Below are 16928 nucleotides of genomic sequence, written 5' to 3'. Positions count from 1 at the left end.
GTTTTCAGGCCAACAGACTACTGCTGGATATCAATTGTCTTTTTTGTTTCTGGAAAGAGAGCATGGATCTTTCCTCATTGTCATATGAGTGATGTTTTATCCCACATGCTTAACCGTTTATGCTGGGCTTTGTTGCTCTGCCATGTTAAGATGCATTTATTCTATCAGCTATGTAACGCTGTTAGTATAAATGGGTAAAATGACACATTTAAATGAATCAATCATCCATCATTATAAGTATATTATTAAAAAACAGTGTTAGTTTCACCTTAAACTTCTGTAGAATGATAGATGATGTTGACATTTGGATGATATAAGAAAATATCAATAACAGATGGTCAGAATGTGAATTGACCCTTGATTTAAATAAATCTACAAAGAAATTATTGGCAAATTGTCCAGCAATCTGATCTAACCATATGTCAAAATTTAGTAAATTGGGATTGCGCAGTTTTGTGCCTTAGTAGTTTGGTTTTGGATTGCCATGTTGTGTTCTCGGTGCACATTAATAATAGCGCTTCTTCAGACTTTAGGTTGTCCAGTCGTAGACAATAAGTTGATTAATGTATTATTTGCCAGAATTTGAAAACAGTTACATTTGATTTTATGTGTCTAAACCATTACAGTCGGACATTTATTGATAAGTTCCCACATCAGGACGTATTGATCGATCTGGCGCTGAACTACATGTTGCATGTTCTGCGTCTCGTAAACTACTGTGTCTGATTTCTTACGTTGACCTTTGCCCTTTCACTCTATCTTACAAGTCCTCTGTCTGTGTGTGTCTCCCGGCTACCGTCAACATCCGTGTTTACACTGAACATCATTTCAGCTCATGTCAGATTCTAGAGGAGTCTTTGTGTCATCCTGAACACTAGAACAAGGGCAGAGATGTCAGTCAGATGTTTTAGCTGGGGGTGTACAAGCAGACACAAACCCAGGACAAGTAAAGTGTGAAGCACTCCAAAGCTCGCACAAACTCCCAGAGAGAGACTACCACAGGGTCCTGTTGTACTGTAGATATTTGGGTACTTAGTGTGTAATTGTAATCACTTTAAGATGAAGTATAATTTTTTACTTTTATTAGTCGCTTCTTGTGTTATTCTTACGGCCACACTGTTTTATGATTAACTTGGATAACTAAAATAGCATTATTTGTTGTTACATTTACTGATAAATTATAGAAATTCTCTCCTCTTGTAAACATTTTTTGTTCAATTCAATGCAGCATTATACATGACAATAATATTGTTTGTATTGAGATATAAAACCAAAGCTTTTTTAAAGCACCAATGAGGAACAGTATTTGCATATTTCAAAATCTCTCTCTACAGACGACTTATTGACAGTTTTCTTTGCACGCTAATCTGGAATAGTAGAAAGTGTTGTACCATTGATGTGGTGAATGCCATTCTTTAAAAGGAATAATAGCAGTCATGTTCTATCAATGTGAAAGGGACTCTCGGCTGTCTGGACTTTGATGTTTTTCAGGAAACCCGGCTTTCACTGAGCTGATGCGCAGTATTCACATGTGGTTTACGGAGACATGTCGGGATTTGTTCTGCCGCGTGTGATTCTGTTGCACACATGGGAGTAAATGAACCAGTGTCATTTTACCAAAGCGCTTCTGTCGCGCCTTTTTGTAAATATTGCTTTGTGGTTTAAACAATCTTTCAAAACCACCCGATACACGGATGAGTGAACTCTAAATGAATGCACCTGAAAGGGGCAAAATCTTCTTGACATCTGACAGCATTCAGTAATATCATCAGTGTTGTTGAATAAGCCGTACAGCCGGACGTGGAATACAAGGGGCTGATTGTGTAAAAATCGTTGTATATATGTATGCATGTCTGTGTATGAGGGGCATGAAAGTCCATTCTTTTGTGCGGGCTGAACAGGACGAGGTTAACGTACTCGCAGATAATGCACAGAAACCGTCTTTCACTGTAAATATTTAGACTGATAACCAAAGGCCTCTCAAATCCGCCCCTTTGGAAATTTTCTCACAATGCTACATTCAGACCCATTCTTACCCAAACGCACACCTGCACTACGCATGTATACAATGGAATACTAGTGTACTTCTTACTACAGAGTATACACTGAGGAGTTTTTGATATTTATTTTTAAATATCATGTGAAACAAGACATATTTAGAATAAACATTTTGTGGTTGTGTTCACTTTCGGTTTATTTGTTAATTTGGAATAGGTATGTCAAGGCAAGCACATTGCTTTATGAATTACAATATCACACACAGTGGGGATTTGTGTAGTACAGTAGGTCAAATATTATACATAATTTGTGTAATCTGTGCAATTTGTGTGCATATTTTAGTATGTTTATTGCAAATTGCTGTTTGAACATAGCCCTTACCAAATGTTTGGATTGCACAAAGGATTTCTATTTCTATAATATTTCCACTTCCTTTTAAGTGTGCCCTGTTATAAAAAGTAGTTTGGTATAGCTCATTTACATCATGAGATTCAAGATAAAATTAAAAATTAGAAGTGAAACCGGACGTGCTTATTGTGGACCAGAGTTTACATCTTTCGAGGTCTATAGGCTGTCTTCGATTAGTGCAGGTCTGTCTCCTTTAACAACTTCATGCTTTCTATAATGAGAGATTTAGCACTTGTGACACTGGGCGATGCGTATCTGGAGTATTAATAATTTCCCCTGTGTTTGTTCCAACAGTGCCGAAGCGCTTTTGCCGCTCATGTGGTGCTCAATGAAACCACCCGTGAGAATCCCTATCCACCATAGTCCATTGTGGAATTCTCATCGTACAGTTTACATCATTAAACATATGCACACTACATTGTTTATCTGTACGTCAGCAGACTTGTGCTTCTGTTGTGAAATGTTACCTACAGTTAAGTTACAGGAAGAATATTACCTCTAAACCATGAGCCAGATTTTTGGATCACAGATGGCCTGGCAGGTGTTGGACCCTTGAGCATTGCATTTAAACTGCGTGACATTGCAGCTGTAAGTGTGGGGCAGATGACTAACAAAATGTGATGTTTTTTAATGTTATGCATGTATTTTATCCTGATTTCTTACCAGTCATTCAGAAATACATGTATAAATACAGACAACGAATATCACCAGAAGACAAGTATTATCTGCGCTCCTCGGCTTGGTTTGGGGGTTGTAATGAAAACAATAACCCCCATCAAAGGCTTGAGTATATTTTTCATTTCCTCAGTTTTTGATCCGCTCTTAATCGTTATTATAGGCTTAATACTGTCAAAGTGTGTTATACGGCTGTTGGCTGACACAGGCGGATAAAACTGCTGCAGAAACACATTGCTAAAATGAAGAAAGAATCCACACATATCTCTTGGAACTTAATGGGTTAGACTGCTTTAAATTTCAATCTGATGCCTATAAAGACACATCTCAAATATATTCATAGCTCCAATTTATGTGTTTCAAAAAGCGCTGACCTGAACTATGACCTCTTGGTTCCTCACATGCTCAGGCACAATGCCGAAGGGCAGTGGTAAGAATATAAACACACATGAAGTTCAACAGAGGCTGGCATGGAATATACATGAGTCTGATTCATCATCCACTATGATTTTAGATTAGCCAAAGCACCATACTGGGAAAATCTTGCGGCTTTATATTTTTGCCTAAACTATATTATTAAGAAAGCATAGCGATTATTATGCGCATATATTATACTGCATTGACCCGGTGGCATTTGGAACCGGTTCAATCAGAATGGTTAGGACAGGGATGGTCTCCTACCAAGATCCTATTCCCTCGGCATCATCCGTGCTTCAGGGGGCTGGAAAATAGCTTGTGAACCTATTGGCTCCTCTGCGGTGAAAATCGGAGTAATTAGCAGCGTTTCTTAGGCATTGTCTCTTTGTTTGGGCTGGAGATACAAAACGTGTTTTTGTGAAACACGTGATCAAGTGTGATTATGGGTATTTTATCCATCAAGCACACCATTACTTTTTATAATCATAATCTAGATTTCTTGTAAAAAAAAGATCAATATTCGTAAAGTTAATTTACTTGATATTTTATTGATTATTTATATTATCACTTTTATTATGAATCACAGAGGTTATACCATCACTTCTTTGTCTTCATATGAAGGGACTTGTTCTACATATCCAACTCATTCATTGGCTGGTTTTCTCTACTACGAGAGCTTTAATGGCAGCGTGTGTCCAGAATAATCACCAAAGGAAGAATATCGTACCCTCCAGAATTAGCTTCAGGGGCGTTTTTTGTACTTGTTATTGTGCACTGGATGGATTTCTGAGCTTTAATTAATGGATTTGTCAGCAGCTCATCTCCCAGAACCCCCTCTCTGTCACACACACACACACATGCAAATTCAATCAAACACACAAATGCATACACACACACATACTAACACCCCGGTTCTTATCATTTGTCAGAGAGGGGGGGTCCCCGGAGACTGAATTCACACCCTTCACACCCTTCCCACCAATCCCTCCTTATGATAAGTGTGAAGGAATAGGACCCCCAAAAAAGGCAGAGATAGGGAGGGGTCACGTGTCCCTGGATGTGGGATGGCACAGCCAGGACCATTAAGAGATCCAGAATGTATTTAATCACCACGGTAACCCCAGGCAGATGGACCCATCCAGGAAATGAGTCTCAGCAGCTATTTTTGTTAACCGTCATTGCAGTTAACTGCTCTGCATCTTACCTTTTTTTTAAGGGAAAGGAAATGAGCGATTCTTGGGAGATGGTGAAATTGCTCGGTTATTTAACCCTTGTGTAGTGTTTGGATCTGTTGAATTATCATTCACAGTATAATTCATGTAATTTAAAGCTGTACATGGCAAATATTAACCATATATGCTGTCTTTGTTGCTTTTAATTGAGGTAAAGGAAACATGTAGCTTTTTTCATACAATTTGGTGGTCTTTAAATACATTTTTACAGTATGTGGATGCACTAAACCTGCAAACATCAGCTGGGTAATAAATAGATGAACACTTTACAAGGGATAAAAGCTGTAAATGTGGATATGTTTTGAACTGGGACAAAGAATCACACCACTGACATATTTTATCTGGGGCACCAGAATCACCAAAGGGTTTGGAAGGGTTTCCCAACCTCTACAGTCATTACTGAAATAGAATGATTTTCTATTCACTCAATCTTTAGGAAACCCTTTGTAACCTTGTCAAATCAGCAACTTTATTATCAGTATGACAGTTTAAACTGGAATATATTGGGCATTAAATATTAATGTTTGGCCTATTTTTGACCTCTTGATCCACATGTAGTCTATTTGCTTTTTAATTCACTTACAAAAAGGGAAATGATTTATAAATGGAACTGTCTGGGTTTTATAACGGAGTATTTTGTGGAATAACCAGTATATTCTGAGCAGTTCTTTTCTGTAACACACAGCTGTTCACCTCTAATGATCCCTTATTACTTAGTATCCCGGCAACAGCACACCACACAGGTGTGACTAACATGCTTTTTTGACGTTTTGATTTTTATTTCACATTCTCTACACCTTAAAGCCCGTCATACAGTTTGTTTTAACACCACAGCGCCTTATAATACAGATAAAGTGTTGCAAATTGTGTTATTTCCTTTTTTATTTGACTTTACAGTATCAAACCCATCACAGACACACACAAAGGCTTGATAATGGGCGTACTACACACCCCCTCTGGGACAAGCTTACCACTGAAAAACACATACACCTCGCCCGATGCTGTTGCTAAGGAGCCCTAGCGACCAGGTTGTCTACCATTGGTCGTGGCTGGGACTCAGGCAAGTGGAAATCACAGGAATTGAGATGCAGTTTGGATAATAAGCCATTGGGTTGATTTTGGATATTCAAACTAAGGCAAGGTTTATTTATTTATTTAAGAAAATTTAAGTACTTGGTTGTATAAATTGGTTAGCTGGTTATTTAGCTTGTTTTGTTAGAGGGCTGGGCTTTGGTGTGTGCTCGGGGCTGTGTTTCTTGCCCACCTATCACAGTTTACAAGCACAAATTCATCTCGTCTTATCGAGTTACAGGACAGCCACACACGGCAAAACAGATTTTTATAATCCACTAAGAGAGAATGATTAAGTCCAATCAATACAAAGAAAATCAAAAATTATTTTCACATGCTCTATCTTACCGGATTGGAGAAATAATACGTTAAAGAGTTGAGGTCGAGGAAATAAGTGGGAATAGAATGTGTTGGTGGAGATTAGACACAATCCAGTTTCATTGTGGAAGCAAAGAGACTTGATTTTATGAGTGGTTATGCAGGTGGTCTTCTTTAAGGCTAAAGGAGAGGAAGGGGGTCTTAAATATTTCAGTCGTGGCACAGCGTGTTTTGGACATAAGCTCTCTTGTATCTCATTTGTGTCCACGGAGGAAATCCTGCATCAAAAAACTAGGTTGTGATGAGCTAATGAGCATCTTTCTTTAGATGTCTGTTTCATGTAACGATACAGGAAGTAAGTAATTGACTTTCATGCAGTTACATCTTCTGAAGACCTTGTCTGCATTGTCAATAATTAGTTTACATCTGTATATTTGTCTCCACAAGCTCATCAGAGTATCATGACCCAGATCTTCTCCTTGCCGTATGGATTCCTCTGGCTCTACCTTAGTCGAGTAGGTCATGGTCTGGCAGCTTCCAGTGAAAAATCCAGACAGTGCTCGCCTCTCCTACACAAGAGGTTGTAAAACAAATATGTTGCGTGCCCCTGTCTGCGTTGTTTCAGTGTTGAGTTCCCTAAAGGACGTATGCAAATAGGGACAATGCTAATGCGGTCAGAAAATCTGATCTGCACGCAATTTACACAGCAGCAATTCCCAAACTTTCGTGAGGGGATTTGAGTGCTAGTTCGTGAGGGATGCAGCAGGCCACCATTATCGTACTTTGGGGGTCTGTAGTGTCACTCCAATACATACTGTGATCCAGGCACGTGATTGGCTATTTAAACACAAAGCAAATCTAGATTTTGAACATTAATTATCATTTGATTACCTAATGCTTCAATCCATAGAAAATAAACACAAACACCTGTGAATCTAATTTGTATATTTGCAATTAAACGATTGATAATTCCATATCATTGTGTTGCTATTTTAGTGCCTGCACTGAACTGTGTGTTGTAAGTGAGAAAAAAACAAAATTTTGGCCGGTGTAAATTATTCTTGGATATCCGTCAGCTAATAATTGACAGCAGTAAGTGAGAAGAGGAGAAAGACTTTTGCAGTAAATCAGGAAAAGGTGTGATTGATTTATCGCTTCCTGTTGTTTCCCTCAGGGCTGCACATATACCTCCACTCCCTTTTCAGCATCTTCATTTCTCCTTCCTCTCGCTTTCCTCCACACTACTTTTCATTCTCCTCTTCTGTGTTCTGTTTTTTTCTCTCTCCCCCCTTTCTCTCGCTGTGCCGCCCCCTCCTCACATCGGTTCTCTGCATCCTCTCTTCTGGTATAACTAGGTCATTCTGCAATGTTGAGCCATCGCTCCTGCCAACCATGAGATCCACACGACTCTGCACACTCGTCTGCTTCTCCATCTTACTTTCCCTGGGGTCTGCTTTGTGCAGATTATTCTTCATAGATGTTTTTCACCTGTAGGTCTGATTTAATCAGGCTAATTTAATTTGATTATCCATTTTTTAATAGGTGGACTATATTTCATTCATATTATAGAGATATAAATGGATCAGGGTCCGTATTTACATCTGAAAACCCAATGACCGTCCTGCCGGGGAAGTTATTAGCGGGGCCTTTTGACCTGTCAAGCCTAATAAGATCTCGTAATGGACAGAGTCAGAGGTCAGACAGGAAGTGCTTTCCTTTGGGAGCAGGTGCAACTGGACAGTGAGACAAACAAGCAGTAGATGTAAATGATCCAGCAGATTGAGAGGCTGGAAAATCTTCTGTGAACTCTCGTGAGAGGTGTAACAAAGTGAAAGCAAAAGGGTGTGAGTAAAAACCCCCGTTGGGGAAGTCCACATTATTAAAAATACTAAAAATATAATAAATGAAGCTTTTCATAATTGTAAAAATGCAAAAAAAGGTTTATTTTGGGGTGTGGGTTATAATGACAGTCATGACAGTCAACAGTAATTTATTGGGCAATTTATTTACAGTGTGATATTAAAACACATTTAAAGAAAAAATACATTTGAGAATGACTCAGCATCTGTGTCCAAAGAGATCAGTCTGTGCAGGATACCATAAAAAGAAGACGTCAGCAAGACGAGTGCACAACATTTCCTCCATCGCTATGTATTATCCACATATCTCGCTCACTTCCCTTAACTCGTTTCTGCTCAAGTTAATTTTTTCTCTATGCATATATTTTTCTTTCCCGCTCCCTCTCTTGACTTTGTGTCAAGTCGGGAAAGGCTTTAAGTACCTCTGTTTGGCAGAGGTCAAGACCCTGGGTTACAGAGTTCAAGATTACACAGTCTCATGTCCACTATGCTGTAATTTCACTGGACCACAGATGTTGAGCTGAATGCTAATGGTGGTACCTTAGTGAAACCTAATGCCTTCCTGTACAGTAAAACATCTCAGAAAGCTATATAACAAGGTCAATAAAGTGTTTGCTTACTAATAGAAAAGAGTATAGATACCAAGAGGCGAAACTCAATAGAACGTTCCGTTGCTACACCAGCGCTATGAATGATGATTATACATGATGACAAAAGCCTTGGCTTGCAATAAACTATGTCAGTTATAAAGCATTTTCAACCCAAAATGGCGGCCGAGCTGTTTCCCAAAAAGCACCAGAGTCTCGCCTCTTGGTACCTATACTCTTTGCTAATAGGGAGTGATATGAAGGTATAATAATAAATGAAGAATCAATAAATAAATGGCATGTTTGGAAATGACACTGTAATAATAAATTCTTTTTTTTTCTCCAGGTATTAGAAGTCTCTGCCAACCTCCGTCATAAAAGTGGCCACATTATCCGACAATTTTGTGTAAGTTTCGTTTATTATCTTGATCATTTACTAGCTGTTCGAAAAACAAATGTCACAGAAGCTTGAAGATGGGGCGGTTTCTCAAAGCATGCCCCCGGGTTAGACGATTGTAACGCTTTTCCAATCTATTGAAAACGGAGTGTTAAAACATGCATATGGTGTGTGTAAGTGACAGCTGTAGGGCCATCTCGTCCAGCATCCTCAGAGTGTGTCTCAGTATCAAAGGGGTACTAGAGGAAGAGAGGAGCGTCTGGGGCACTGCTCCACTGAGAGTAATTGGCTTTGATGGGCATGCGAGTATTTATAGAGCGGGTGTATGGGTAATGTGTGTGCGTGAGGTTTTTGGATGAGAAGATTGCCTGGGGCACTAGTACCCTTAGCACACTAGGGACACGGCAAGAGCGATGAGACCCAGTCTGCTAGACCTTCAGCCTCCAGTGACATCAAGTACATTTGACCTTACTGTGCCTTTTAGTTTTTTAGAGATATGCATCATTAAGTTGCTTTAACACTCTTTGATGCGGCATTTATTGGACAGTATAGATCTTTTGATGCATATTTGATGCATGTTGATGACTAGCTCATGTCAATCTTAAATCAATTAAGATTACTGTATTTATAGTTGTGACTGCCAAGATGTATATACTGTATACTAGAACACAATAAAGTGTGGTTAAAGTTTTGAGTATAAGTGTTAAATGAAATTAGAAATAGAAAATGTTAACAAACATTACAAGATGAGATTAAATTTGGTGAAAAATAATTTGGTTTATTTATTGGAATTATCATTTTACCTGGGTGCCAGGTGATGGAATATAAACCAACCCACAGTTCTTTGCTTCGCCACAAACCAACATCTTTTATTTGAAGAAACTGAAGCAGCTGCACATTCAATCAAATATGTGATGTTTAAATGTAAACAGTTTACAATTTTGGCGAACATGGTGACCAAGTCTGTTACGTTTGACACGGAATTAGGGTTTTTAATGAATGCTGTCACCATCATGCATTAATAAGCTGTGATAACCATGAACATTACAGACTACAGAGTGAAGTATTTGACATCACGCTCGCCCACCCGCTCTGATAGAGCTGAAGTGGGTTTCAGGACTATTATATTGTTAATCATATTTTGGTCCCACGTTCAAGCCTTACTCTCTTTATCCTGCTTCTTGCAGACATTTTGGTGTTAAAGTGCTGCATCTAAAGTCAAACGGATCTTTCTGTGGAACAAAAATTATAATTGTTTCTGTGATGTGACTGTTGACAAAAGGAAGCCAACTTGAAACATGAATGCGTCTAGACAAAAGAGAGCAGAAAGGCAGTTTAATTATATTGAATTAATGAGTCCCAAAATGCATCTCATCAGCTACTGTTGACATAATTAATTGTGAGCTTTTTATTTGAAGAAATGTACAGTAACCATGGACTCTAGGTAACAAGGATTATGGTGTTTCAAGGGATGGTTCACCTTCATAATTAAAATGTCATTATTTACCACCCTCTTGTCATTTCAAACCTGTATGACCTTCCTTTTATCTGCAGATCACAAAAGGGGATATTTTGAAAAATCTTGGTAACAGAAAACCCTTGGTCCCCATTGAATCTCATTGGGTTTGTGTCCATACAATAGAAGCGAATAGGAAAAAACGGTTTTTGGGGACCAACATTTTTCAAAATATCCTCTTTTGTGTTTTGCAGAAGAAAATCACACCGTTTAAAATGACAACAGGGTGAGTAAATGATGACCGAATTTTCTATTTGAAGCTATTCTTTGAAGATGCTTTTCTGAGTACATAATTAACATTTCGTTTACTTATTGTGTAGTTGCTTATGAATCATGAAAAATGTTGACTGGGATATACTCAATTTACAATGAATTAAACACTACTTATAAGTGCTAACCATTGGCAGAAAGCTGGTCTTCTTAACAGTGAGGTCACAGATAAAAACATCGAAGTGAGCCAGAAAACGCGAGCAGGTTTCCTCTGGGCTTTTTGATGTATGTGGGTTCGATTATTGCTGTACTGAGGTTCAGCATATTGTGAGTTTCGAAGACAGATCAGCCTGCCAACAAATTCCTGCCAGATCCATGCTCGGGGCGTGAACGCTATATAAATGTGTATTTGTGTGCGTATGTATGTGTATCAGGCTTTATACCTTGACATCAAGGTGCCTAAATGTTGACAGTATAACATTCAGCAGCTTCCTGTATTGTGCTTGGAATCATGGAAGCATAAGTAATTTTGGCTCTTTGATAGAGAGTGAATGTGAAATAAAAGGATGCTGGGATCCCTAGGCTGACCGTGACCTCTCTGGCAGTATAGTACTGGCATCATTCTCATCTTCTCTCTAGGCTTCAGACGGTCTCGCTCTCTAACCACCTGGACTCTGTTATGACGGGAATGAAGGGTGCTTTTGAAGCGGTTTTAGTGCACCTTGATTCTCTATCAATCTTTTAAAAACATATCCATCCAAGTAGCTTCAGTGTGGTGTAGGAAACTACATTTTCAGAAGGGTAGCTTGACTGTTGTTGAAGTGGCTTCTCCAAAATTGCTACACATACTCATATAGTCCTGCACCTTACAGTCTGTTTTCAGCCCTTCTGGAATGAGTGACATGCAGAGGAGGAAAGTGTTCACCTCCTGTGGGGCGGATTAGTTACTTTGTACTCATGCAGCAGATGGTGTGTGTGTGTGTGTGTGTCTGTGTGTACATATTTGATAATTATCATATTGGTTTGATGAACGATTCTGTCCATGGTCCAGCTCTCATTTTTCCATCTGTTTCCATTGTATTTCACATGCTAATTCTTTTTTATTTATACAAAAGTGACAACATACATTTCACCTCAAAATAAAGCAAATCTGTCATCATTTTCTCATCCTTGCGTGGTTCAAAACCTGTATGACATTCTTTTGTAGAACACAAACAAAGATATTTTGAAGAATGCTGGTAACCAAACAACGTTGACCCCCATTGACTTCCGTTGTATGGATACAAACGACCATTTCTCAAAATATCTTCTTTTATGTGCCACAGCAGAGTCATAGAGGTTTTAAACCACATGAGAGTAAATAAATGATATTGTCATTTTGGATGAACTGTATATTTAATCAAACTACATACCAGAAGAGCACAGGAGTGTTTAATATTTGCTCACATTATTCCAGACATTACTATTGTGTTTGGTACAGTGCGGAGAGAAAGGAGGCGTAATTGGTTGAGGTATTCACCACGCTCCAATCACATCCATGAAATTGCCTTTTTTTCTAAGTAATATAGGCTCTTGCTTATCGGGACCACCCGAGGCGTGTCATTTTTGGGGCACGACTCTATTTGCATAATGGAGGTATGAACAACTATTCCGGTTGAATAGCATCAGCAAGGAAGGGTGTGTTACTCACCGCCAGAGTGTGTGTGATGTTATTGAAGGCAGAGAAAGCACAGTGGAAGGTCTGATACACTGTCAGTTCTTTAAAGGCAGGATCTGACAAGAGAACTGGTGAAGCATGTGAATTTCATATTTATGCATTCTGTTGCATTTACATTTTTTGCAGTTTGTTCATTTCAATGGGACTGCATCCATGACTTTGGTGTTGAGTGCCCATGTCAAGAGAAGAAACTAAAACACAACCTGACCTGTGTGTTTTTATCGTGCTGGATTGGAGGTTTTGTCGTCTTCATGTGTTGGTTTGTAGTTTCATGCTGTGCAGCAGTGATGCCATATTCAGAATCTGTGAGAGGGCCAATGGCTCCAGGGAACGCTAGTGTCAACTGTAAATGTAGGGCAGCTCAAAACCTCCACACACAGCCCACGCCTGCAGAAGTGAATACAGCTGCCACATGGACACAAACACTCACAAATCTGAAGACAGTGCATGCCATTTCATGCACGAAAAAAGTGTGATTTTAGTACTTGTGAGACGCTGCAAAAGAAATTTGAAGGGATAATTCACCCAAAAATTTCAATTCTGTCATCATTTACTCACCTCGTGTTGTTCCAAATCTGTATAAATTTCTTTGTTCTGATGAATACAGAGAAAGAATTTCAGAAGAATTCTTATAACCAGACAGAAATTGACCACCATAATAGGAAGAAATACAATGCAGATGACACAAGAAAACATGATAACATTTAAATCTTTTAAAAACCGATTTATCTCATTCTGAAACCAAACTCTTCAAATATTACTGTTGTATTGATTAAGAGAGATTCTATCTTTACAGTATCTGAGGTCTGATAAAATGCAGAGGATCATTTCTATGTTATTTTGGCATGTTTCTCCGGTTTCGGCAAATAAATGCAAAAAATCAAATTTGGTAGAAATATTGTTAGCAGTTCACAGAATGAAACAAAAATGATAATTTTACCTAAACACATAACTATAAATAGTAAATTCAGAAAAAAATGGTCTTTGAAATAGTCGTAAAATTGTAAATATGAATTAGATACAGTTAGATCAATTTAAATGTAATGTATTTTTCTTGTCCCATTGACTAAATGTTTTGTTCTTGTAAGCTTGTATCTAACAAAATAATCAGATTCTAAACGTGAAAGAAAACAGGATTATGCTATAATGGTATTTAATAACCAATTATTTTTCTTTTTACAGGTCATACAGGGTGACTCAAAGCGTGCTGCTAAATCAGTAGGGAGTTGGGACGGGAGGGGTCAGCCAATCGGAGGTGAGAGATGTGGACGCAGGGGCAGTGGGCGGCACTGGCAGTGTTGTCAATAATCTTGCTTCTGTCAAAGGAGGCGGATCCAATTGAAGTCCCACTAGACCGTAAGTCATCATTACAACATGAATAACCATAACTGATTTGAAAAATATTGACAAGTAACTCAAGCTTCTTGTTAGTATCTGTATTATACACACTGCTTTTCATACAGAATAATAGTGTATGAATATAACTTATGTAGTGAAATAAAACAAAGATGCTCAGGGGACAGAGAATCGCATACAACACCATCCCCACTCATATCAACACACAACCCTTTAGAAAGAGAGCTGGTCACTTCACCATGCAACATTAATGACATACTCTGCATGTATGTGATGAGGTTTTTAAGCCACTCATGCACTAATGGTGTTCTTGTTTTGCAATTATGCAATCCATTTACAGCGTTCCTATATTTTCGTATGAGTCAACATGTCAAATAAGCTTTTATACCAGACTAAACCAATATTATTTGAGATCTTTATAGAGGTCTTAAAGAGATAGCTCACCCAAAAATAAAAAAAATCTGTCGTCATCTCTTGTCATTTCATACCTTTATGACTTTCTTTCGCATAACACAATAGAAGATATTTTAAGGAAGGTTAAACAGCACTGGCGCCCATTCACTTCTCTTGTATGAGACAAAACCAATGCAAGTGAATAAGGTCCAGTTAACAACATTTTTCGAAATATCTACTTTTGTGTACTGCGGATGAAAAAAGTCATAATGGTTGAAATGACAAGAGGGCTAATAAATGATGACAGAACTTTTGGGTCAACTATCACTTTAATAGAGCACCACCATTAATTAAAATATATTATTTAGCTGGTGTTGCCTTAGGATCTAGTCTGTATATTGGACACAGTTGTAGTGGTACCAACATTGTTTAGATTATCTGAGTAAACGAAACGTATATTCAGGATTGCTTCGAAGCAAATAGACAAACTCAAAGCCACACAACTCCATTTGGGGGCTTTAATTATGTACAATAAATTAGTTAGTTGCATTTTATTGTTTGCATTTTATCATTGTTACTTTCATGCTGATCAGTGAAACATTTGTCTATATATCAGTTCATACTTGAATAGTTGTTAATATATTTTTTTTATTGGAAAATCAGTTTCACCCTAAACAAAGAAACCAATAAGTCCGCTCTGCCTTCTGTTGTCTGCATCTGTTTTAGCCATAGTTTTTTTTTGCTTCTAATATTAGATGTCCATGTTCAGTCCTAACATTTATGTAAAATGATTTGAGAGATCCCATGCAGAGGGAGACAGAGACAGACCCAGAGGCGCTCTGTTCAACAATAGAGGGAGATTCAGTCTGACCAGGAGCTGTCATCACCTCCCCACCTCCCCTGCTCCTGCTCTATTCCCAAAACCCCATCAATCGCTATTCCCTTTTTCTCACATTCTGTCTTTCCTATTTTTTTTTCTCGCTGGCTTTGTTTCTCTCTTCTCTTTCTTCCTCTCTTGGTCTTTTTCTCTTCCTTATTCCCTGGCTTTTACAACTGATACCGGTGCCATGTGAATCTCTTATTGATTTGTGTAGATAGAGAAGACTTCAGTGTTTATCCTGCCTCGGAGCACTTCATAACACCCCACTGACCTCTTGACCTCTCTGAATGTATTCTTCAGGACGGGATGCTGGGAAGTAACAACCATCTGATTGCACTATTAGCACTATTGGTTCCGTCTCATTTTCTACACTTATTTTCTCTTCTTTTCCCACCACATTAGCACTGTCTAAAACTGAGAAGTGGATTTGAACTTGATTTTAAAACTAACCTTCTATTTGATTAATAGATTATTACATTTATCTAGTTTCTATGTTGCCATTGTGTCTGTGTTTTGTCTTTCAACCCCTTTAAAATGTCTTTTTTTATTCCCAATCCCCCCAAATTTCTATTGACAAAGGTTGTCATCGGTCCCCAGGCGACCTGTGACCCCATCACACACGCGCTCACACACACACTAACACATATGTTGCTGATGATGCCCCATCCCCCGTGACTTTGCTCATGTGCAGTGGTTGATGTCAGATGATGAATAACACAAAGCCAGAGATGCACCTGTGGATGCTTCTTGTTAGATAGTGCTATAACCTGGGGATGAAGGTCATACTCCTTTAATTTGCAGAGCATAATAGCTGTCTCTGGTCTTAAGGAACATACATCACAATAATCGTGGTTATTATCGCTTGTGAGAAAACTCCCCACAGGATCTGTCATTTTAACAGTGAGACAAAGAAACCCAGTCGGAGATTAATTATATTAACACATGTGGGAATATAAATGACAGAATATGATTTGCTAATGTAACAATGAAATAAATTATCTTTGGAGTGATGTCATACCTTTTTTAACTCATTATGCTTTTTCGGAAAATAAATAAAATTAATCACTTCTTTCTTTTTTTCATTTGCAAATTTCTCTACGCTTCATTTGCCCATGACCCATCAACAGGTAAGTTTATTTGTTTATTTTGTTGTTGCCAATACTGTAACTGTAGACAAATTTGCACTCCAACATCCACTAATACACATTAGATTGTCTGGTCTTACATCGGCACTTGAGTAGCCATTTTAATACATTAATATAAGTGTTTTATTGTCATTAGTTAGTTGTTTAACCGATCATGATTGAGCTCCTAACTCTTTCTGTTCCCTTCTCCACATTTAATCTTCTCTCCATCCACTCCTCTCTGGAACTAACAGCAAAGATCCAACAAGAGTGTAAGTGCCTCATTAACACAGATTAACTCGTTCATTAAAACACTTCTTGGTTTTAATGCAGTTTACAACCAAAAGTATCAGATCAGAAAGAAGTCACTACCTCGCTGATGTTGGAAAATCCAGATTTTTAGGAGAATCATTGAAAGAATGTCAAACTCTATCATCAACAAATATCACATAAGGTCACTGTGCCAAAGAATGATAACATCCATCATTTATTGAAGCTTATTAATATTCTAACGTAAACCCAAAGAGATTTTTGTAGGCCGTGTCTTGAGAGGGGGGATTACTTGTAAATCATGCCAGAATACCCACAGTTCTCAGCCAGAATTTATTACATCGAGGCCATACGTTACAATTGTGTCGGTTTCTATTAATACATGATTCAAATTCCGATTATAAAATGGATAGATACAGTTAGGGATGCTGATTGGTCAATACTGTGTTCATACCATACTAAAAGGAACAAATAAAAATCCTAAACACTGTTTCCTTCAG

The 16928-nt window shown here is 38.2% G+C and overlaps 1 protein-coding gene across 15 annotated transcripts in view; it reads left to right on the top strand.

The window, feature by feature from the left end:
- Nucleotides 1-16928, top strand: part of nfasca (neurofascin homolog (chicken) a) — a 64407-nt gene that overhangs the window by 17795 nt on the left and 29684 nt on the right. For 9 of the 15 annotated variants that reach the window (XR_008904988.1, XM_056734748.1, XM_056734752.1 and 6 more), the window contains exons 2-4: nucleotides 8912-8971; nucleotides 13588-13761; nucleotides 16413-16430. Coding sequence is in view for 14 of the 15 variants with exons in the window: in XM_056734748.1 (XP_056590726.1) it covers nucleotides 13668-13761; nucleotides 16413-16430 (112 nt within the window). In the remaining variant the exon portion in view is untranslated. The remainder of the gene's footprint in view (nucleotides 1-8911; nucleotides 8972-13587; nucleotides 13762-16412; nucleotides 16431-16928) is intronic. The other 6 variants (XM_056734760.1, XM_056734754.1, XM_056734759.1 and 3 more) reach the window with 2 other exon arrangements.

Source organism: Triplophysa dalaica, chromosome 21 (genome assembly GCF_015846415.1).
Source record: "Triplophysa dalaica isolate WHDGS20190420 chromosome 21, ASM1584641v1, whole genome shotgun sequence".
NCBI classification, from domain to species: Eukaryota; Metazoa; Chordata; class Actinopteri; order Cypriniformes; family Nemacheilidae; genus Triplophysa; species Triplophysa dalaica.
The sequence above is the reverse complement of the archived record's forward strand: the minus strand, read 5'-3'. Positions and strand labels throughout refer to the sequence as shown.